The sequence below is a fragment of the Carassius carassius genome, chromosome 17 (genome assembly GCF_963082965.1).
Source record: "Carassius carassius chromosome 17, fCarCar2.1, whole genome shotgun sequence".
Classification (NCBI taxonomy): Eukaryota; Metazoa; Chordata; class Actinopteri; order Cypriniformes; family Cyprinidae; genus Carassius; species Carassius carassius.
The window spans coordinates 8683415-8708800 of NC_081771.1; the positions used below are offsets into that span (position 1 = coordinate 8683415).

General features: G+C 37.9%; 1 protein-coding gene across 2 annotated transcripts in view; it reads right to left on the reverse strand.

Annotated features, from left to right (window-relative positions):
- Positions 1-25386, reverse strand: part of srgap3 (SLIT-ROBO Rho GTPase activating protein 3) — a 92267-nt gene that overhangs the window by 22508 nt on the left and 44373 nt on the right. The window contains exons 5-14 of one of the 2 annotated variants that reach the window (XM_059570692.1): positions 21169-21354; positions 17770-17898; positions 15122-15343; positions 14842-14943; positions 9160-9357; positions 8522-8606; positions 5175-5202; positions 2903-2933; positions 1787-1847; positions 905-982 (exon numbers count right to left, since the gene is read on the reverse strand). In XM_059570692.1, the coding sequence (XP_059426675.1) occupies positions 905-982; positions 1787-1847; positions 2903-2933; positions 5175-5202; positions 8522-8606; positions 9160-9357; positions 14842-14943; positions 15122-15343; positions 17770-17898; positions 21169-21354 (1120 nt within the window). Of the gene's footprint in view, positions 1-904; positions 983-1786; positions 1848-2902; positions 2934-3451; positions 3555-5174; positions 5203-8521; positions 8607-9159; positions 9358-14841; positions 14944-15121; positions 15344-17769; positions 17899-21168; positions 21355-25386 lie in introns of both variants that reach the window. The other variant, XM_059570691.1, reaches the window with a different exon arrangement.

Consider the following 25386-nt stretch of genomic DNA (forward strand, 5'->3'; position numbering starts at 1 on the left):
GCTGCTCAATACAACTCAACATATAAACCATCTCTTAATTACAGTTCATCAAACAGATCACAAACATGTCTGGAACGCAATGTTGCATTTCCAACCATTTGTTTGTATGTTTTGTTCTAAAATATATCAGAACAAGTTCAGTAAATCAAACATGACTTGCTTTTATTACTCACGTACCTATCTAATGGTGCTACACTTCTGCAAGAGGGTGACAGAACAACAATTACCCATAATACACTGCAAAATCCTCAGCCAATGAGATTCAAGTCTGTATTGGTTTTATTAATCTGTTACTTTTATGCAACAATGTTATGTTGGCTGAACAAATAATTTTTAAGTAAAGCTGACAATACACACTTTTTTGTTGAATGAACTAGACTAAATTAAGTTCACATTGTTAAATTAATTTTTTAAGTGATCACAACATGAACGGATTAAGTAAAATTGGCTAAAGTGAAAGTACATTTTTTTGAGAGCAGTTACTCTCGCTGTCCAATCTCTATATTACTATTATCAGAATTTGCTATTTGAATTTACTAAATGGTTTTCTGTTATCATTATAATTCTCTTATTCTTTTTTATTTTCTAGGTAGCAAATGTTTCAGTGGAAATTGAATGATTTTGACTATGGAATAGCCTTAGACATGGCTGATATAATTTGTCAATATCAAAACCAGGCAGATTATTGTCTATATCTACAAACATGAGCTAAATTTATAATCAATTTGTTTCACAGGAAAGCTTTTCTAAAACGAAATCCTGACACCAAATTAAATTTGCTGATGTTATTTACACCCTCTGCTCATCAATGATACTCTGATGTACAGAAGAAACATATTCACAGTTTGGAAAGTACATAAAAGTAAATGAAAAAATAATAACAGTTAATCTCTAGGTGCCTAACCTCTTTCAAATGAATTTTTAATATCGTTGACTTCCACCTGAGATCCGGGAACTCGGAATATGCCTTGTTGCTGCAGCCCTGGCACAGGAAAATAAAAAGAAACATGAGTCAAAAACTTGTCAAGGCATGATATTGTTTAAAGGTGGATGCTGCACACTGGGGGTGGTTGAGGAGCGACCCCCCATATGATTGTAAATCTCTTTGGGTGTACAGCAATCCACAATAAAGTGCTATATACTGTACAGTAAATGCCTCATTCATTCATTAATTTATGATACTGCATTATTTCCAGCTCAAAACAAAATGCACACAGGAGGAAATGCAACATTTCCCTCTAAGGGGTCCTTTATTTTTGGCATATATGAGTTTTGCCAAAGAATTTCCAAACATTTTCAAGATTTCATTGGATCCTGAGGGAACACATGTGATCTTAATGCAATAATCTCAACGAAAGAGTAGATTTGGTTCTTGTTAACAATCTTTGAGCCAACAGAGAGAACAGAGTTTATAGCATTATTATTTTCTGCCTTGACATCTATAAAAAAAGTATAGTCTCTAGCAGAATAACAAATCATCAACCCACAACATACTTAGCAGCCAAACCAATGTCATTTCTAAATTCACTTTATTGACTTCAGCTTTACCCTGACAGATGGACTTTATATGCAAAGATTTCCAAAGTATCATGGGATCCACTAACTTACAACAGATGAGTCCTTATTCAAATTAGCATCTGTGTCTCTTTCTGGTTGAGTATGTTGAACACTTTCTGAATGATAAGGGGATGTGTTGTTTTTGGAGAGTTCTCTAATGGTTTCCAGTAGCTCTTGAGTCACCATGTTTATCTGTAATCGATTGGTGACCTTTCCTTGAACCACTTACCATATAGATTAATGTATCGAATACAGCTCTCCACAACCAGAGGAATGGGTTGACCTGAGTCCTGAAAGACAACAATCATTAAAAAATGGCAGCAGTTTTAAAGCTGTTGCTGAGATTTAAAGGGACAGTTCACCAAAAGAATGACAATTCTGCTCGACCAAACCTAACTTTCTTCTTCCGGGAAACAAAAAAAAAGAGGGTGTTTTGAAGGAGTAAAACAAAATCGGACTCAATTAACTTAAATTGTACAGACAACCATTTTCAACAATATTTTTTTTTTTTTTGGGATTCTGCAAAAGAAAGCAGTCATATATGTTTGGAGCATCATTAGAGCAATTAAATTATTACAGAATTGTCATTTTTAGGTGATCTGTCCCTTTAAAGGTGCACCTGCTAATTTTCCCCTCATTAAAATGTAAACATTAAGTAATAAAAATAGTATGAAATGATAAAATAGTATACAATCATGTTTAATATCATGTACAATCCTAATAAATCTAATAAAACCGGTTGTATCTAACATGGAGCTGGTCGCATCTTTGGGCTTCCATGCTAAGATCACATGACCAGCTAAAAATGACTTGCTTTATCTCCGTAATCAATATTATTGGACATGTTTTATTGTGGAATATGGATTTGAAGAGTTAAACTTACTTTTTCTAAGCCACTGCTTCGACTGGAGTTTTATCTCTTGTGGGTATACATTATTTTAATTTTGCTGTATAACTAAACAAATATTTTTAACATATCTGTGTGTCATTAGATGCAAAACATTTTTAAATGGGAAAAACTGCTTGGTGCACCTTTAAGTAACAATTTTCTAACTGCTTTAAAAACAGGGGATATATACACAAAACAAAAACAATAATAATAATAATAATAATAAATAAATAAGTATTTTTTCATTGTTTTAGTAGAAAATAAAGCAAAGCATTAAGCATATTAAAAGTTCAGCCAAGGCTGCTAGTAACAACTCATCCGAAGTTCGCTACAGAAAGCTTGTTACAATTTCTTTTTGAACTCTTGTGGAAAGCAGCAATGACATGTCATTTGTCTAAGCAAATGTATTACAGCCTTATCTGAAGGTAAAGACAGTCAATGCCTGGTCTAAAGTACCTGATTGCGGGTACGAGCATTCCGTCTTCCCCTAGGACACAAAGCAGTGTAGAGCAGAGCAAAGGAGTGAAAGAGGCGAGAAAATCACAGTTAGAGAGGAAGGGATGACAGAATCGTCATGAAGACGACAGTGTCGTGGTGGTGACTGGGTGGAATAGCATTAAGGACGGCTGCTGGCATGGCTTGAGATGCAGTAAAGGGAAGCATGTGGAGAACCTGATACTCTCCGTTTAATTTTCTCTGCAATTTATGTCTTTTTTTAACAAAATACTTTAAATCTAAGTGGTAATCGACCACTTAATTGCATAAATTAAGCATTAAGGCAGCTCCTTACAAACTAATGGGCCCTACTGAGTCTCTATTTAGGCAGGAGGGCATCAGCTGCTACCCTTATCATCTGCATCATCGCCAACCTGGTGAAAGACAGGAAATTATCTGAAGCAAATAGAGGGTGTGAGCGCATGAGTCAGTGAGGAAAAAACAGGCAAGAGCTTCAGCCATTCCTCCAGCCCATCAGGGGGCACTGTTAGCACCAAAGTCAGTGGGTACCTCAATGAAACTCTCCATATTGCCATTAAACAGCTTATGGTTATAGATGGAACGAGGCCTTGGTTTCCGCAATTTCTGTGGTTTCGGGGGAAGGGTTGGGGGTCTGAGGAATGGAGATGGTTAGATGGAACAAAAAACATACACAAAACACCCGTTGAATGACCTTAAAATCTACACAGCAAAACCCTTTCCCATATACACAACTCTTACTTGTGTCTCAGCGAAGGAAACAGCCGATAATGAGGGGTTTAAATAAGCAACAGGGATTAATTGTTGTTCTTTAAAAGATTGTAATTACATCCTAATGCTTTTGACCTGAAATGATCCGATAACAGCTGCAGGGACTTTTCTATTCCCTATAGGAGCACTGAATCAGGCCCTTATTGAAACATTTAGCTATGGAAACATAACTGCTCTTGTGACAGACCAGTAAATGCAATCAAAATCAAACATGACATGGCTCTGTACTTTGGTGGTAACCTGAGGGCACAAGCACAAGCTGTTGTTTATATTTGCTTACATGATTAATCATTAACAGATATAGGTGAGTTGGATGTTTTCAATAAAACTGAGCAAATACCATTATTTGGATCTTAAACATTCTATGCAACTATGTGAATGCAACTACGCTTCTAGCTACACTAGCATAATTTCATATCAGAGTACCAACATATGCATTGGTGAAGTGTTCACAGCTGTATTTATAAATACATTCTTAAATAAAGAGCATATGATTATCAATGGCAACACTAGTAGATGTCCTCCAACTGAGAGGTCAGAAGAGGCCTGCATCTGTTTACTAGGAAGGCTCTTATCTAAGCATTCTCCCCGACTGTCAGAGGACATTCTGGATAGCCCAGCATGAGCTGAGCCCCTGCCAGTGACAGCTTGAGGACAAGTCCCCTTTTGACCATCATGCAATATTAAAAAAGTTTTATTTGTCCTCTCTTGCTTTTACCCTGGCCTGTTAAGTGTTTTAGAGGTTGGTTTAGCAGCTGAACATGCAGAAAATGGAGTGAGAATCATCTCTTCTTAGTCTATAAATGCCACAACAATGATTTGCGACTGTGGTAAAATAACTTTTCCATTAAAAACAATAATCATGGATATGGATAATGAATAATGAATATGGATGAGAAGTATAAAACGGACTGAATCATTCTTTTCAATGGCTTAACAAGTGCAGTTGTCTTTAAAGGTAATTTAATTGGACAAAAATCTTGAGAGACTGAGGTAAAAGTATATCTTCACTCTTTAAAATAAACGTTTCAAAAGGGTGTTTTCACAGCTATACAATCTTAACTTTTAAAGGTTCCAAAAGGGGGGTTTCAAAGTGATGTCACATACTTGAAGAACCATTCTGGCTTCCTCAAAGAACCTTTCAGTGAACAGTTTTTAGAAAGAGCATTTTGTGCAATAGAAAGGTTTCATGGATGTTAAAGGTTTTCAAGGAACCATGGATGCCAATAATGTACCTTTATTTTTAAAAGTATACTACAAAAGAAAAGTCCCGCAAAGAACCTTACAGTGAACAGCTCTTCAAATAACCTTTTGTTTCCTAGTGTGAAGAATGTGTTAATAATCTACGGAGCCATTTACCATTATAAAGGGCATTTATGCAATGGAAAGGATCCCTGGATGGTAAAGTTTCTTCATGGAACCACAGATGCCAACCTAGAACCTTTTGTTTTTGAAAATTTCATCATCAGCAGAGCTTTCTTACCTTGTAGTTCCACATTCAGCTCTTTCTCCTAAAAAAGAGAGAGGAAAGAGGGAGGAGTTAGAAATGTCATTATTAGCATGATCTCATGCTCTGGGTTCTAAAGCTCGGTCAGCGCATATTGAGGGCTATCGTGAGAGTGGCGTGGGCTATTGAAGACGAGATGAATGGGTGAGTAGCCAAACAGCGCTTGAGACAAAAAAGCAGAACTGGTCACCGTAGAAACCTCGGAATGGGCCCTGTGGGGTGTCAGATGGTCACAGAATGAACTAAAGGGGCTAAATGAGTGTGTGTTTGCATTTGTGGGTATGAGGGTGTGCAAGAGTGAGTGTGCATCAAGGGATTCATTTCACACTGGTGACACTGAGCGATGTCTGTGACGGCTCACTAGGTTCTTTGTCCCAATGTCCAGTGCACTAAAAAGGGTTCCTTGGTATCGCAATCATACAAACAATAAAAATGTATACATGCCCACAAACAAACAGAATGGTCAAAAAGAAAAATGATAATGCAAGAATGTTTCCAAATTATTAAAAATAGTAATAATAATAATTGATTAAAAAAAAAACACTCAAATGTGACAATTAGGGTTGGGCGATGTCTACAAATTTGGCATCAAACGATGTCTACAGTGAAACATCGCGATGTACAATGAAATCGGCGGGGAGTGGGGGTGGGGGAAGTGTTGCGGAGTTAGGGGGTATGCCTTAAGTGTGAATCCTTATAAGGGAAAACAACTAACGATACCTAACATCATGTGTACACCGGATGTGAGTGGTGCGGAGATTCATTATCTCCATATTACAAAAAGAGTACGTGCAATCGTGAATCTCGAAAGTGATAGTAAAACTAAAAAGCGATCGTGCATTCAAAAAGGGGGATTGAAGGGGAGGGGGGGTCACAATGCCAGCGCAACATTGTGATGTCTATCAGCCATCAGCGATGGATGATGACATCATCTATCAGCCCAACCCTAGTGACAATACAAGTAATAATACAAGAATTAAACTATCAAACTAAACTATAGAACTAATTATAATGTTAAGTTTCAGATTTGAATTGAAAATAAATAAATAAAATAAAATATATTTTAATTTTCTTAGATTTGTTGTTGGGTTGATGCCATAATGTGGCTAAGGTGTAAATAAGTGGATGGTTGTTAAATATTTGCTTTTTTTATCATATCTCTATCACACTGTGGTGCCTAGACAAGGCTTGTAGGTATAGTATTTAGTATTCTGTTGTGAAATCTGACTACTGAAAATATGAAAGCACACCTCTTCTCAACAAGCTCCACAATTCATGTAAACAAATTATTGTGGAAATCCAAAAACAATAGTAATGCTAAGCACATCGATTTTAAAAAAGCATATAAAACTAATGCAATAAAAAATTATTCCGTTGAAAAAGAAGGGGGAAAAACCTCCCCAAATTATCTCTAGTTTTTCCAATTCTGAATCACCATGTAATGAGGTGGAACCACTAATGTTTCTACACGGGTACTTCAGAGATGTGAAGTGGGCCCTCAAATCATTTAATTTCACTAAATCTGCATATCAAATGGGGTGCTTTCCATGTGCCTTTGCTATGCCCTCTAAAATCATTCAAAAAACTGAAAGGCTTTTGTCTTGCCAGCTGAGGAGTTCAGACTGAAATTGGAAGATTCCAATCCTTTCAACCATGCTTCTGGACAGTGGTTTGGGAGGGTCTGGTTTACACACAGAACATTTGCAAATCGAGACAGTTATTCTTCCATATTACTTATTTAAATAAGCGTCAGCATTTAAGCCAGGTGGCTGGTGACATGGCAACCCTTGATAACATTAATAGATAGAATTAGATGTGCCGAGCTAATTGGCTTAATGGATGGAGGATCAATTAGGTGAATCATTTAAAAACATGGGTGGTACCTGCTGGAACCATATGTGACAAACTCATGTATATGCACTAACGCACACACCTTGGCTAGCCTCGAGTGTCTGGTTCTACTGAGCCGATGAGGTGAAGTGTAAATGAGCACACAGTCTGGTGAGGAGAAGAGGGCAGGACTGGTCAGCAATCATATACGTGGATGGCTGGACTCAGCTGGGGCGTCCCACAGTGTACCGTCATTAGGTTATGAGCTGCTGCACAGGCAGCTGCTGAAATCCCCCTCCAGTGCCACTAGCTGATTGATTGGGCGTAAACTGCCCGTAACTGAAGTGACAAGAGGCCTTGTGGGAGATGCGGCCATGAAAGCGGGGTCTTTCTAATCATCTGACAACAAAAGGCCTTATACTTAAAGGAATATAGTTAAGGTAAATTTCAACTAAATGTCTATGGATGGCATCTGTGTCCCTCAGTTGGGAAAAAACAAAACATGTTCACACTCAATTACAGCCTAGCTTTTATGTTTTGTTAAATCATTTAAATGGATTATTTATACCCCAAAACACTGTCATAGCCTAACAACATTTCAGTCTTTCTTCAGGCATTTGCAAAAAGGTCTTTGACTACAACATTACTATCTGCCTGAAGAAAATCTTTGGCATTATTTAGAAAGTCTACAAAATCTACAATAGTGTCTGGGACTTTTTTCACAGTATTAGCTGTGTCTGTACAGTGAAAAAGTAATTGGGTTTATGTTTTAGTTAACTGTGATATCAGTTGAAATAACTAAACTTTGCACATAACTTTGCACAGAAGGCTTAGTAAGTAATCATACTTTTATTACATTAACACAAATAAAAGTTTGTGTTATGGTCATATTTTAAATGTTTAATCCACATTTGTATTAACAGACTGAAGGATAACTGAAGTAATACTATAAACATTAGGCTGGAAATTACCCTCTATATTGCTTTAATGTAGTTTAAAGTTCTGTACCAGAAATAGATGACAATGAAAATCTGGGATTAAATTCAATATATTTTTTCTATTTTTAAAATGTAATTAATTACAAATCCCAGACTGACATGGAAGAATGACATAAATAAAATACATCTTTATATCATATTTATGTCAGTAATCAAATTGGTGACACTGAGCATATTAAAACATGATCATCAGTTCTACACAAACTTGTGGATAACAAGCTCTGAACTTGTCTGCCAGCTTTAAATTAGACAGCAGACACAAAATAGAAGAATTTTCACTAGTGGTCTTAAACTTTTTGGCCCTTACTTCTGTATATCTTGTCCAGTTAGTTTAGACACATTCATTATACAAACTATTTGAGCTTTCTATGAAGCTCCAACTTTCAATTTTAAATCCAGTACTGACCAAAGTTGCAATAAGATACCAGAGGCTTAGCTGACGCTCAGCATTTCCAGAGAGCAGAGAGAAACTTATTTAATAAACAGACAACTCACCTTCCCCCAGAGTCTGTTTCAGGAGATCATGCTTGGCCTGTAGCTTAATAATGAGGTTACTGCCGTTCAGGTACTCCTTGAATTTCTGCGACACAGATGAAGGTGTCAGTGAGTTAATGATTTTAATAGGATGTGACTAAAACAGAGGAGTGATGTGTGCTCTGGGCAACAAAGAACTGATTTTGCTGTACTTTGCACGCCGCAAATTCAATCTGTTCCAATAGGAGGATTTAATTTCCGTCTCATTGGTGAGGCATGGGCCTTGTCACTAATGTTTTGTGGATTTGAGCGTGATGACTGAGTTTGGACAGATAGATAGGACAGGCCTAGTAGACTTTGATATCAGTGTTTACAGATATGATTGTGATGAGAACCGTGTATTAAAAGATCAACTGATAGTCCAGAGAACCTGGACTTCATCTTTTTTTTTAAAGCATTATAAATGGAAGATGGCAGATTTTGGAATTTTATTTCCAAAATAACTAGTGTCTGTAAAATAAAAATGTAATTCATTACATATGCTGATTAATAAATGAATTTCATATGCCATTCACAAAAAGTCATATAAAACTGGACTAAAAATAAAAACAGTACTTGTGCTCCCAGTGCTTATGTTCTGAGAAAATACAGCCACTCACAGTGAAGTAGAAGACTTCCGTCTCCTGCTGATTGGATCGTCTCTTAGCAATGTTTAATTTGCTCATGTAACTCTCAGAAGCCACGGATTTGATGGACTCTGTGGATCGGCTGTGCTGAAAGGCATCTGATACATCAAAGTCCTCCACTGTCAGCATGTCTTGTAAGGTCTGCATGGTGGCATCCAGGGTCTTGCGCACCTAATTAAACATAGCAGGGGCTCAGTAAGGTGAAAGAGAGAGAAGTATGAATTTATAAATTATGTAAGATTTACACTACCGATCAAAGTTTAGGGTCATTAGGAGAAATTTTAAAAGAAGTGTATACTTGTGTATAAGTGTATCCTTTTTTCAGCAAGGATTCATCAAATAGATCAAAAGTCACAGTACAGAATGAATGTTGTTCTTTCGAATTGTCTTTAAATTGAATTGTTGTTTTTTTTTAAATCATGGTTATCACAAAAATATTAAGCAGCATAGCAGTTGTCAACATTCATACCAAAATGAATATTTAGTTGACATTTGGACCTCAAAACATGTTGAATACCTGGTACACACACACACAAATTAAGTTAAAATTAATATTGAATGTTGTTGTCATATAATGTTAGCAGGGAAAGGAAAATAGAAATGCTCGCCTGACATAAACAAAAAATCTTTATTGTTAAAGTGATTACTGTTTGCAATAACAGGTTTGCAATAACAGGAACGCACCTCTGTGATGTATTCAAACCCACAATATGAGCTTAAGAATATTGAGAGACTGAAAAAATTTATTAAACTTCCAAATAAAAGTAGATGTGCAGTACACTAGTTAAAAAAAGTGTCAAATGAGCTTCAACTACCATCTATGTGTCACTACAGTATGATAGATATAGGCCCACAGTCTTAAATGTATTGCTGCTTACTTGAATGCTTATGCAGGTAAAATTATTAAAACCTCAAAAATTAGCAATAAAGAAAAGATCTCAACCCATTTCACCTATTTTCAAGATAACCGACGCAGCCAAACCACAGGTGATATTTTTATAAATACTGTAGTGCTCTGAAACTTTCTAAATCTCTATACCGGTACATATGACCCTGGGACTATAGATCACTCACACCAATGTATAAAATCAAGGATCGTCTGAATCCTGTAGTGAATGGTGTGTAAATTGGCCCCAGGCCCTCAGATTAATGTGGCACACATTTCCTATATGACACAAAATAATCAATTACTAGCTGGTTATAAGACACATCAATACACACAGATGGGAGCTATTACAAAGTCCATTAGCACCTGCATACACTCAGTTCAGAATCAGAAAGAGCTTTATTGCCAAGTATGCTTGCGCATACAAGGAATTTGTTTTAGTGACATAAGCTTCCAGTAAACAGAGACAACAACACACAGACAAAAAAAAATAAAAAATAAAAAAAATTTACAGGAGAATTACAAATTGGCAAATAAATAAGTGTATAAACAATTGTGCTATAGATGATAATGGAATAGGATTGAGTGAGATGCAGGAATGTTCTAGGATGGAGGGGTAACAAATAAATATAAGGATATTGCACATTTTTGCATAAGCATAAGTTTAAGTGGGAAACATTTAACTGTTCATGAGGTAGATTGCCTGGGGGAAGAAACTATTCTTGTGCCTTGCTGTTCTTGTATTTGCGGCTCTGAGGCGCCGGCCAGATGGCAAAAGTTCAAAGATGGGGTGACTTGGATGTGAGGGATCCAGAGTGATTTTCTGAGTCCTTTTCCTCACTCTGGATGTGTACAGTTCTTGGAGGGTGGGCAGAGGAGCACCAATAATCCTTTCAGCAGTCCGAACAGTTCTCTGTAGTCTTCTGATATCTGATTTTGTAGCTGAACCAAACCAGACAGTAATTGAAGTACACAGAACTGACTCAATGACGGCTGAGTAGAACTGTTTCAGCAGCTCCTGTGGCAGGTTAAACTTCCTCAGCTGGCGAAGGAAGTACAACCTTTGTTGGGCTTTTTTCACAATGGAGCCAATGTGATTGTCCCACTTCAGGTCCTGAGAGATGGTGGTTCCCAGGAATCTGAATGACTCCACTGCAGCCACAGTGCTGTTCATGATGGTGAGTGGGGAAAGTGCAGGGGGGTTTCTCCTAAAGTCCACAGTCATCTCCACTGTTTTGAGCGTGTTCAGCTCCAGGTTGTTAAGACTGCACCAGACAGTCAGCTGCTCAACCTCCTGTCTGTAAGCAGACTCGTCACCGTCCTGGATGAGGCCGATGACTGTAGTGTCGTCTGCAAACTTCAGGAGCTTGACAGAGGGGTCTTTAGAGGTGCAGTCGTTGGTGTACAGGGAGAAGAGCAGAGGGGAGAGAACACATCCCTGAGGGGCACCAGTGTTGGTGGAGCAGCTGTTTGACATGAATTTCCCCAGTCTCACTAACTGTTGCCTATCTGTCAGAAAGCTGGTGATCCACTGACAGATAGAGCTAGGAACAGAGAGCTGGGTCAGTTTGGTCTGGAGGGTTGTTGGGATGATGGTGTTGAAAGCCGAACTAAAGTCCACAAACAGGATCCTCACATAAGTCCCTGTTTTGTCCAGATGTTGCAGGAGGAAGTGCAATGCCATGTTGATTGCATCATCCACGGACCTGTTTGCTCGGTACGCAAACTGCAGGGGGTCCAGTAAGGGTCCAGTGATGTCCTTCAGATAAGCCAGAACCAGTTTTTCAAACGACTTCATGACGACAGACGTTAGAGCCACAGGTCTGTAGTCGTTAAGTCCTGTTATCTTGGGTTTCTTTGGAATGGGGATTATGGTGGAGCGTTTGAAGCAGGAAGGCACTTCACACAACTCCAGAGATCTGTTGAAGATCTGTGAAAAGATGGGGGCCAGCTGGTCAGCACAGATTTTCAGGCAGGCTGGTGTAACGCCATCTGGGCCTGGTGCTTTTCTTCTTTTGTTTTTCTTGAAGACCTGGCGCACATCATCTACACAGATTTGAAGAGCAGGAGGTATGGAGAGGGGGATTGCAGGAGGTGTTAATGGTTGTGTAGGGAGATGGTCAGAGTGGGTGTTGGGGGTTTCAAATCTACAATAAAACTCATTCAGGTCGTTAGCAAGTCGTTGATTAGCCTCAGTGCAAGGGGATGGTGTCTTGTAGTTTGTGATGGCTCTCAGTCCTCTCCAAACTGAAGTAGAGTCGTTGGAAGTAAACTGGTCTTCCAACTTTTTAGCGTAGGTCTTTTTAGCCGCTCTAATCTCTTTGTTCAGTGTGTTCCTGGCCTGATTGTACAAGACCCTGTCCCCATTTCTGTAGGCATCCTCTTTGGCCTGACGAAGGTGTCTGAGTTTTACTGTAAACCATGGCTTATCATTGTTGAATGTTAAATAAGTCCTGGTAGGAATGCATATATCCTCACAGAAACTAATATAGGATGTTACAGTCTCTGTGAGTTCGTCCAGATCGGTGGTAGCAGCTTCAAAAACGCTCCAGTCTGTGATGTCAAAACAAGATTGTAAATCCTGCTCTGTTTCGCTGGTCCATCTCTTCACAGTCTTTACTACAGGTTTAGCAGATTTAAGTTTCTGCTTGTAGGTCGGTATGAGATGAACCAGGCAGTGATCAGAACGTCCCAAAGCTGCTCGTGGAACAGAGTGATATGCATCCTTTATTGTGGTGTAACAGTGATCCAGTATATTACTGTCTCTGGTGGGACAGGTAACATGCTGTCTGTATTTTGGCAGTTCACGGGAGAGATTGGCTTTATTAAAGTCCCCAAGAATGATTAAAACAGAGTCCGGGTGTTGTTGTTCTGTGTCTGTGATCTGATCAGCGAGTTTCTGTAAAGCTGAGCTCACATGCGCTTGAGGAGGGATGTAAACACTAACCAGAATGAACGAGTGAAACTCCCGCGGCGAATAGAACGGCTTGCAGTTGACAAACTGCATTTCTAGATCAGGACAGCACATCTTCTTTAATACAGTTACATCTGTACACCACCGTTCATTGATGTAAAAGCATGTCCCGCCGCCGCGCGATTTCCCTGTTGATTCTGCGTCGCGATCCGCTCTGAACAGCTGAAAGCCCGGCAGATGGAGCGCGCTGTCCGGTATGGCGTCATTCAGCCAGGTTTCCGTGAAACACAGAGCAGCAGAGTGAGAGAAATCCTTATTTGTCCGAGAAAGCAGAAGGAGTTCATCCGTTTTGTTGGGTAGAGAGCGGAGATTTGCGAGATGGATGCTAGGCAACGGCGTTCGAAATCCGCGCTTCCTGAGTCTGACGAGCGCTCCCGCTCGCTTTCCCCGTCTGCGCGTCCTGAAGCGCTTGATCAGCGCCGCTGCTCCTCCGATAACAATGTTCAGTAAAACGTCTGTATAATAGAAATCCGGAAAAATATCATGTGGTGTGTTCTGCCGAATGTTCAGCAGTTCATCCCTGGTGAAACTGATCGTGTTTGTTAAACAAAAAACAGGAAAAACGAACAAAAACAGTACAAACACTGGAGAGCCAAGCACTGAAGCAGCCATGTGCGGCGCCATCTATATATATATACACAGATGGGAGCTATTACAAAGTCCATTAGCACCTGCATACACTCAGTTGGTCAGTGAGATGTGTTCTGCTCTACCAAAACAAAGAATAACCATCACAAAGACCAAACACAGAGATAACCGTGCCATCCCAAAAGATACACACACTATTAACAGATGAGAATGCTAAAAATAAATTCTCAGTTCCCAAGAAGGATGGACTAAATTGCAACGAGTTTGATTGGTAGGCTCAAGTATTCTCTGGAGCACTTTAAAAATGGTTTTAAAAAAAGCATGTGCGCAAAGCCGAGGGCTGTTTGAGTGCAAAAGACTCGTGTGTGAGAGGCAGTTGGGCTCTCTGCAGAGTGATGACTCACACTCAAGATGCTGATGAATCTTTACACTGAGCAGGTGTACATAAAACTCCACAGTTTTCAAAGTATGTGGTTGGAAGAGAGGGATCTGTATAGCATACAGATGTGATGTTTAATTCAACAGGAATCAGAGTTTGCAACCTATTTTATTTATATAACATGACGTTGTGCTTGAAGTGGAGAGATTGAAATTTTCACTTGCAAATTTCAGTCATTACATGTACATTAGAAATCCAAGTGTTCAGCAATTGTGAGAAGGACCTCCACACAGATTTCGCAACGGGTTAGTTTAATCTTATGTTTTAACTTGTAGTTTGTTCTAGCAAAGAGCTAAACAGGGTCTATCTGACTGACACTGTAAATCAACCAACTAGTTCTTTTGTATGTTCGGTTTAAATATGACATCAGATATAACTTTGAGAACAAAGTGGATTATACAACTGAACTCTAACAAGCTCTGAATATCTCTCAATATTCAAAGCCTTGAGCCACAAGAACTGTGAATCAAACAACTAAATCTTTCACTGAAGCATTCAGTTGCAGCTGCTTGGTGCCTTATCGGTGAAGTTACCATACCGTAACTTTGTTTCCCAGCACATTGATAAAGACCTGGACACTCTAACTTTTTGGAAATTGGATAAAACCAGTCAATCAGATGGGAGCTAGCGACTATTTTATTGTGCAATATGCATCACAGTAAGTGAATGGTTTTTGGTTGTGGCGTCTAAATAATTATTTGGAAGAGGTGGTTAGCATAATAATGGCCATGATAAAATGTTGCACGTAGTAACTGTGATGATTCTTACCTCCTCATTCTCAATCTTGAGTGTGGACAAGCGGGACTGCAGCTGGTGGTAACGCATCAGAAGTTCAGTCTGGACGGGCTGCTGAGCGCTCACCTGGCACACCTGAGACACACAAAAACAAAACACAAAACAGTTTATCTCTGTCATGATCAGTGCTGCTCCACATGAGAAAGTCAGAAAGTTTGGAGCGACTTGAGGATGAGTAATAATAACAGAATTTTTGACGGGGGCGAATTGTTCCAATCATAAGATATTATTGGGTAAATTGAAGACTAGATACCTCATCTCCCATGTGCGGCAGAAACTCAAAGCGCATGGGTGGGCAAAAGACCTGATTGTACATGTCCATGATCTTGTGCTTGTCGCTACGAGGGTCCAGGTTGTCCACAGCGTTCTCAATGATATCCAGACCCTCATGGCGAGAGGTCTCCAGGTTGTACTCAGCAGACAGATAGGTCCTTAATGTGCGTGCCAAGCTAGCATGATACCCGAGGTCACAGCACTGTAGAAAGAAGAAAAATTAAGGATGAGAGATAAAATATCTCACAGCAAGCCTGAATAACACTTAGATGGACACAAATCCAATCTTTCTTTCTGCGAAGATAAAATGCAATTTTTATTTGCCAAAATGTTTCCATGGTGATGCCTATTTTTAGCAGTCATGAGATTTCACATTTCACTCTAACAGGATGAACTGTAAGACAGGTAGCATCTCTTGTGTCTCCGTGGATCACAGTGCCATTAAAATGACATGATCTAAATGAGAAAATGTTATCCAGTGAAGAATCGAGATCGTCAGTATCTATAATTAGAAGAACAAGCGCAGTGGGATATCTTAGCTAATTAGTTTAAATGTGTAACAAATGTGCAACTAACCTCTTTTAGCAACGTGGAGCAAGTTTAAATTTGCTTGAGGGAATCTTTAAACCTCTATGAGTCATTGCAACAAGGCAGTTATCGCTCTGTTGGACTGTAAATCCATATATTATGCTTTAAAGGGTTTGAGTGCAAACACTAGATGGTCATAGCCTGTGGCACAATCTATTTAGCATTACAAAGCCACAGGAGAGGAGGTGTACAATGGTAAAACAATATAGCACAGTAATACTGCCAAGTTTAGTTTCTGTATTTACACATTACTGGCCCAATAACAACACTGGTTCAAATTTTCAGCATTCCCTAATAATAACAAATCATTAGAAATAAATCCATACTATTTAAAATAATTTACTGTGTCCATTGGTAATACTGAAACCACTGTTTGCCCTTAGCAGAAAACCACTGCTTAACTTCTGCTGTGTAATAGGGTTAGCAAGGGTTTCCATGATCCTTTTATTCAATTGTTTGAATAAACCCGTTTACCTTCGGTTCACTGTCAGTCTCTCTGAAAACTTTCAAACATGACAGAACTGTCCTACTTCTGAGCCTGCACCATTAAATGTAAAAGGGTTTTATTACAGATAATTATTTTTAACTGTATGGTTGTAAACTTGGAAATGAAAAAACAAAAACATTCTTTCTCCTGTTAAACACAAAAGGAGACGTTTTGTGGCCCATACAATTAAAGTCACTAGTGTTTCATGTAGTTTTCGACCAAATGACTTCTCTGTGTTCACCAGAGAAACAAAATTATGACAGGCTAAGTGATGATAAATTATAACAGAAGATATTTGGGGTGATCTACCCCTTTAAACAGAGGAAATGCAAAGCCTTCCTAGTTTCTCTAAAGCACCAGTTCCATGGGTTGAGGCACTTCTGATTTTTGGAAAAGCTAGCAAACCGTAAATTTCTGGTACAAGGTAACCTGGCATCCTACTGTAATTCACCACGGCAGGCCACAAGTACCACATGAATTTCTATATACCCAGTGGTGGGTGTGGGTGTTTTGTAAGTTGGTTTTGGTTTGGTGGTTTCTACCAATTAGTGGTTTTAAAAGTAAACCTATGTCAACACCCTAACTGAACGCCCTTTACAGAATTCCTCCAGATTCGACCTGTTAACCGTTTTAGGGATTTAAATCTTTTTGTACATAAGAGCAAAAAAAATACAGACAGTACTGAAGATGATTGTGCAGTGCAACATTCTCTAACAAAACAGTTGCTAAGAAAATATGCAAACAGTATGTGATTGCAGCAGTTTGCATGGAGCAATACATCTCGGTTTAAAAGTTATCTATTATGGCTTATGTTTCCTCTCAGCCTTTTTGCTGTTATCAGAAAGTACAAGTGTGTGTGGTTTTATGTTTTTAAATTGCTTCAGGATATCAGGGCGTACCGATGGACAGCAATGTGACACTCTTTGCATCTCTCAGCAAAAATCAGGTTCAGTTTATCTACAGTGTACGTACTAATGCTAACACGACAGAGACAGCAGAGACAAGCCAGCAGAGCAAATATTTCAGTATACTTCACATCACCAATCCAGTCTCAGCAGATTTTTGATAGGATGATACCCATGCGACTGAGAGCCTTTTGTTGTATATGCAACAATATTTTGTGAATGAAATGCATTAAAAGGGTTTATGTGCAATTAAGCTAGTAATTCCATTTTCTTGTTATAAATCTGACAAAAATCATTTTGGTTTGGCAGAATAATAGTTTTAATCTTTCATTGTGAAGCTGAATGAAGCCGAATGAAGCTGCAAAACAGATTAGGAGGTTACCGTAATGGTGATTAATAATTCAATAAAAACAGGGAGGGAGAGGGGAATAAAATGAGAGCACAAATCCAATTCACTAAAAATGACATTCTAGCAAATGCAAAGCAAACATTTAGAGAAATGAAATGAGGCAAACAAACCATATTAACAAGGAGACACTTCACCCGCAATGCAAAGAGAAACAGAAGGAGCCGAGTCCTGATCAGTTCAGTGGTTTAAATCACAGCTGATACACACAAACAAACGCATGCCTCATTGTGCATACTCACATCAATCATATCCGAAACATCGTGGATGTAATATTTCGCCACAACGGCGTTGGTGGCTGCCAGGTTCAATAAATAGTCATTGCGGGCTTTTGTGCATTTCAGTTTGTTCTCGGAGTACTTTGCTTGTCTCTGGAAAAGGGAAACGAAATGGAGAAAGACATCAGTTAATATAAAAAAATAGCTGGTTCACTGATAGAGGTGACTGGGTCATGATGTAACATTATATCTTCACACAATATAAACTTGACCTTGATTTAAGAGGAATGTCTTTTCTTGAAATATATAACAGACCTTGCAAAACATCACTGTGATGGAAATCAATATAAAACCTCTTTTGACTGATTACATGTACTATTAAGTATTTGACAGACATTCATCCAAAGTGACTTACAGTACATAGCATCCATGGTATACATTATCAATCTTGCTTTACCTGGGAGTCGAAACCCATGATCTTGGGGATGGTAGCACAAGGCTCTACTGTTTGAGCTACAGAGAATCTTACTGTATAATCTTAGATACAGTTACTGAAATATAAGCCCTGTAACAACTTTCCCTTTAGGAAACCAGCCCCAGTCTATATATAACAAATTATTAGCATATAGTTTATTCAAAGACATAACAGAACATATATTTTGGAGTGTACCAAGACAGTAGTAATTCACACTTCACTTAAACAATATATCATCTATATCGTCTTTTTACTAAACTAATTAAAAGGTAAAGTATTTCATATATAAATTCCATATATAAATAGGTCTGAAGCATTTAGGTTTATGTAAATTGCACAGAACAACAAACTGAACAAATAAAAAAAAACTATGTAAATTCGGAGAGCATGAATAATATTATATATCATATGAGAGTTTTCTGTGAATTGAATCTGTGAGTCTCATCTGCTTGTGAGCTCCAGCTGGGTCCTGCTGAATTTTTCATCAAAAAGCTTGAGCACTCAAAGCAGACAGCTGCTCTAATATCATTAATAACAGCTGACTGCTACATAATTGTATTGACAAAACAAAATCCTTAAATGAAGAACAAACACCAGTGATTAGTGCATGTACGTTCAAATGCTTGAATACTGATCAAATGAGTTCGACATCGATTAAACGATCACTGTAATGAAAAGCAAGTATGACGGGAACAATATATAAGTTGACCATTATTTCAACTTAAGCATGTTGGTAACCGAATAGTCTCAGATCCTTTTGACATTCACTGTACTTTTTGTCAGGGGGAACCAATGGAAATGGGACCGAAACTGTTTGGTTACCAGCATTCTTCAAAATATCTTCCATCATGATCCACAGAAGAAAGAAAGTCATTCAGGTTTGAAATAGGCATTATCATGAGTACATGATAATTTTCAGTTTGGGGTGGACACATCATAGTTTTTGCAGCACAAATCATAGTTCAAATGAGGCCTTTGAATCATTGTGCCACAGAATCACAGTGATTAGCTGGGTTTGAATTATAGCATCCTCTTTTCAAGTTTAAAAATTACCAGCATATAAACTAGATAAATTATGCAGTGTTTTATTTTTATTTTTTGTCAGCCTTATTACTTTTGTAATATTCACATTTAATGTAAAATTAGGGCTGCACAATTCTGAAAAAATCATAAGTGTCATTTATTCTAATCTACTGTTCAAATTGAATACAATTGGAAGTGCAATTCAAAATGTATTTTCACGTCTAATCACATTAGTAACTGATAGTCCATTAAGGCCATTGAGGCTTGCAGGTGTGCTAGGATCACTTCGAAGTCTGCTCGCCTGCAGAATCAGGTCAGGCTGCAGAGAAACACAGAGCATCCATGGCTACCATGGTTATAAATAGTGTGAGGCTGAGTGGCTTTCATGCCAACATCTCTGCGCATTGCAGCCTGAAAGGGGAGAGAGAGAGAGAGAGAGAGAGAGAGAGAGAACAGCAGATAGAATGAGAGAGAGAGAAAGTGACACAAAGAGCAAAAGTGAGAAAGCGAATAAGCTGGCTAGTAAAGGAAACAGAATTCATTCATATGAAAACTGCCTCTTGCGAAAAGCACAATATTCGCAAATGTTAATTTATAGAATTTTTTGTATGCTCCCACAGTCACTATGAGTTAGCTTCCTGTAAGGTTTATAGAACCAGCTATGAATTAGCATGAATTAGATGATTTACAGCTGAAGTCACTGACCGGAAATGCTGAATCTGGTTTGTGTGAGTAGTCACCCATTCAGTCTCCAGGCTGTCTACAGTCTCACTGACCTCATTGTCCATTCTTAGATAAAACTAGGTAAAACCCATCCATCAGTTTCATTCAAACCTAAGTTCCTGCACTGCTTTTAAGAGCTGATGAGAAGGTAACTAGGAAGAAGGCAGGGTTGCTACTAGGTTACATGGAGGGAAATGTTGCTACCATGATCGGTCAACATAATTTGGGGGGGGGGGGGATATAAATGGGACTTCTACTAATAGAAAATGGGTTTAAGATTTAAAATGTGATTTAAAAAACAATCATAGTAATTGTAACTATAAGTAACTATAGTAGTAAACAGATTATTCTTCTTCTTATTATTATAAAATAACTGAAAAATCAGAATTTTTACTAATGTAATATTTCACTGGAACAAAATTAGTATTTAAGGGGAAAATAATACAATTATTATTGATAACTTTCTTAACTTTTATTATAACAAAATATTACCATTGAAATATTTAATTTAGAGCATTCCAATAGAGTATTAAAATATAATAATAATAACAATAATAATAATAATAATAATAAACAGTAGAATCACAGTTTTAAATGAAGCTTAGTTCATCAGCAGGAATGCTCTTAAAGCTTTTCATTTTTTGGAAAATAAATAGTTATAATATCCCATGGGAATATGGTTGGCATAGAACGCATTTATGAATGCATATTATAAGCAACCCAAACTTGAAATACTTGAAGAGGTGAGTTTGTACTGAACACATTTACTGGAGGGTTTGCATTCGGAAGTTTTCTGGTTTGATCCTCGCAAAGAGGCGTCACCACTATGCTTTTGAGCACTTAACCAGGAACAAGGGCACTTAACTCAAAGTTCCTACATGGGGATTGTCTTAGAGTACTGAAAGTGGCTTTGGATAAAAAGACAATTGGTCATGATGCAATATTGGCCTTCACTTCCTTCCACGGTGGCTTTCGAAGGAAGTCAACGAGAGACAATGAGCCAGCTTTATCCACCATTGTGCAAAGATAATATGCACCACTTGAAATAGCGTAATCTTTCTCTTAAAGGGTCACAATCCTACTTGAGAGTGGAAGAATGAAAGTGATTCTAGGCTGCAACGGCCCTTTGGTTTAATAAAAGCAGGGTGGCATTATGAGTCATCTGCCGAGCATTATGAGCTAGCTCTTCAGAGTAATCTCACCTTCTCTTTCATCTTCTCAATCTTCCTGACTGAGCTGCGGCGCTGGGGTCGGTCGTCGTGGCGCAGAAGGTTGACATTGAGGTCTCCAGATTTGCTAAACTGCTTCTCTTCTTGTTTCTCAGCCTCCTTCAGTTTGCTTTCTGCACTGATGCTCTCCGTGTGGTACATGTGATACGTCTTCATAACCTGTAGGATGATATACAACATTAGTAAAACTAGTCTAACAGCATCACACCAGGCAGGTTGTAATAAAATCTCTGCCACCTGGGTTTTTGTCCTAAGTAGATGTGGAAAATATGTTGATATTTGATCCAAAATCCTGTTTAACAGAAATGCCATTTAAAAGAAAAAAAATTCTGAGATTATGTCTTAAGAACATTTTGAACATGTCAATAATAAATTGCAGATATAAGAAATTGACACTTTTATTCAGCAAGGATGCATTAAACTGATAAAAAGTGACAATTAAACATTTTTTAATGCTACAATTTTTTTAATACACTTTTTGTTATTCAAAGAACCTTGAAGACTGAAGTAACAGCTGCTGAAAATTCTGTTTTTACTGTACTGTATTTCTGATCACATAAATGCAGCCTTGGAGTAAAGTATTGACTCTGCACATTAAACCGAGACAGAAGAAAGTAACAAACACTGAAAAAGCATATACACTTCCAGTTTATGTGGGATAAAATCCTAAATGAAAATGTGTAAACCAGAATATGTACTGCAGAAACAACCCAAGGCTTTAAATGTCACACAACAAAATGAAACATCTTGATACAAAACAAACTCAATCCTGATACTTCTCTTGAAATGATCTCCAAACTAGTTTAATTCCAGAGAAGCTGAGCAGGTCTCAGTTGAGAAGGATCAGTTGTATTCCCGTCAGCTCTACAGAGCAGATCACCTCATGAATATGCATAGGAGTATGGACTTGGCAGCAGAAGTACCATAATCCTCCCTCTTTCCACCAAGTCCAAGCCTTCCATTCAAGCCCAGGATGACAGAGGCTGAAGGTGGGGGCGATTCTAAAGGAAGCGTGTATGAAACACAAAACCGACGACGGAGCTCTCTGTATGACAACCATGTTGCAAACTGTGTTTGCAACCATGCAAACTGTTTTACCTCATGTCTGATTGGTGTGACCCAGTCTGCTATTCAACCCCTCAAACAATAGAGCAGAGCAAGTGAAAGGGGAGGGGGGTTCTCTGCACCACTGCGCGGCTTTATTCCACTCCTTATAGCCGGCAGATGCCTGTCTGATGGGGATTTCAATAAAAGGCTTATTAAATCAGCCAGCCTGCAGGCGTCCACTGACTGCTCAACTGCACCGACCCTGACATTAATGTACATACATTCAGCTATCTCACTCTAACTTTACACCCACAGATCATCTGATCATTCCAGAGGAGGTCATCAAGTGCGTCCGCACGATGGCACTGTGGATGCTTTTAGTGCTGCTTCCTGTGTTTAATGTGTCTGTGCTACTACAATATGAAATTAAATTGCAAAAATAATTGTCTGTGACCAGGTTGTCCCCTATTGTCCATTATTTGGACAAAAAGCTACTGTAGTCCTGTCTCAAATTTACAGCACTTAAAGAAAACATACAAAAGAGCCACAGTGTTTAAACATTTTGTGGAGGTTAACCTATAAATGGCTAACTGAAAGGAAATGACATTATTTATAATATTCTGACACCCTGATGGCATTCACAACCTATAAAATGTTCTTTCTTTCAAGGAACACAAGTCTTTTGAATGATTTACTAATTAGGAGTGTAGCAATTAAAAAACGCAAATTCAATGCATTCATTTACTGAATTTAATAACTGATTAAAACAACTACAATGATGGCCAATTATGTGCACATGTATTACCCAAAAACCAAAATTTCAGAGCATCAAAAATGAACTACAAAATTAAATCATAAAATCAACAAAGAATCAAGTCTGAGCAAATGTTTACAATCTTTTTACCTACAATCTTATGGATGTACATAAACTTGGATAGAAGAAAATGTGTGGCTTAATATTTTTGTGTAAACATTTTTTTTTTTCAATATTCTTTGATGAACAGAAACTTTGACACTGTAGTTTGTGTAAAATGAATACCTTTATGAAAAAAAAATAAACTGCACCTTAAAAATGTACTATTTTATTCACACAAACTTACATGCACAAGGTGAAGCCATGCTAAATTCAATACACCTATACCATCAGCCTTGTTCTTCGAACTAATATAACATGTTCCAGTTATTAAACGCTACACAGGATCCAGGCCCAGCGTCCCTAGTATTCCCTGATGAAAAAAGCTGTTTCCTCAAGCTCATTAGGAAGAGGATGCAAAGGATGTTTCTCAGAGAAGTGCAAGCTATGTCTGGCTCCAGGACAGATTACCAGCTCTTTTAACAGGGTCTAGTAAACATACACACATGTTTGAAATGTCTTCAAGCTAACTGATTCTTAGATGGTGTACTCACATGCAGTTGTAGCCATTACAAGGTTGATGGAGGGCAAAATGTGGTGCTAGAATCTGTAGTATGCATGCTTGAAGAAAACATTAAAACGGTCTTCTATGCAGCATGCTACATTTTAGGGATGGGACGATAACCGGTTTTATTGATAACCGTGATAAAATGTGCTGAAGGTTAGTAATATCGTTTAAAAATGAATTATCATTAAAACCGTGTTTGATTATCGCGGTTTTAATAACTCACTATTAAATCATGTCCAGCCAGCAACAGTCTGACGCAAGCGCAGCGCACAATGTTTTTTTTGTTTTTTTTCGAGAAGGAATGGCGAAAGTCAGTGACTTTTCTATGCTTCTACACTTTTCATTGTAAGGAAGGAAATGCCACAGAATTTAATCTTTCTTTAAATTAAGTGCATAGAGTTGCTTGTTTTATTAGTTGTTTGTTGATTATTAAATATAAAACTTGCTGAAATGTTTTCAGTGTGAGCATCAACTATTTTTGAACACTTTCATCTCGTTTCAACAAAACCGTGATAATATTGATAATCGTGATAATTTTAGTCACTATAATCGTGATATTAAATTTTCATACCGTCCCATCCCTACTACATTTATGTCAAATATAATGTGCTGGTCTAAAATATTACACACAAACCTTCAGCACGCATCAGCATATATGTAACAAAATTATATAGCTTAGAAACGATCATCAGAATGTAATTAAAAATTGTATCATTTTCAAGACACAAAACAGGCTGCAACACTCAAAATGACACTTAATCTTAAATCTGCAAGCAGGCAGAAATGATGAATAAAAATACTGCGCTGGTGAGTAAATGGAAGTATGTACTCCAGTGCAAGAGAAAATGTAGGTTAGCAGTCAGCTCCTCCCAGAGCTGTCACCCATCAGCTCATGCCCCTCAAAGAGAACACAGCAAAGAACATGTTTACAAGCAGGTTTGATGGACATGGCTGGCAAACCTCCAGCATTAAAACTGTATTTACAGGCATGTTGAGGTGAGATGACCTCGGCTGTAAAGAACAATGCTTAGCCAAGATTGACATTAGATACAGTACTGGGATCTCTTTAAACATGTGTAATTCTATTCATATACACCTTCACGTTGCTAATAATCAAGAGGAAATATTTCAATAAAATGTAAAAATGTCGAATGATTTTAACAGGATTGTAAATTCTACTCTGCAGAAACCCTGATAAAAATGTGTAGATTGCAAAATAGCCATGTGTTAATTACCACATGTACCCCCGTGGATAATGGGTAGACTACATCTTACTAAATATGCTTTCTATAAAAATGTATGGCATGTTTTATGAAAAACAGTAGCTTAAAGCAATTATAAAAATATATAGCTATGACTAAATTTTAACAATTATTTCTTACTTTTAAGCAAATCCGTTAGGACATATTTCACAAAAGAAAATAATAAATAATAGCTGAAACTATTTCATTCATAAAAAGAAACATATATGCTTTAAAATAAAAAACACCAGTTTACATTCTCGTCATTCTTAGGTTGAAAAACGGACAAAACATTTATTCTAACAACTAGCATCACTGCCTTGAGGTTCTGTGGCCTGGGTTTGTCCGAGAGCTGTGCAATGATAGTTTTTTCCTCTTTGCTAAGCCGCTTTAGCTCAGTATTTGAGAATTAGCCAGAAACCTTAACCTAACTTGCAATGATTTATATACAACTTCCGTCTCCACAGAAACTGCCCGGAGCA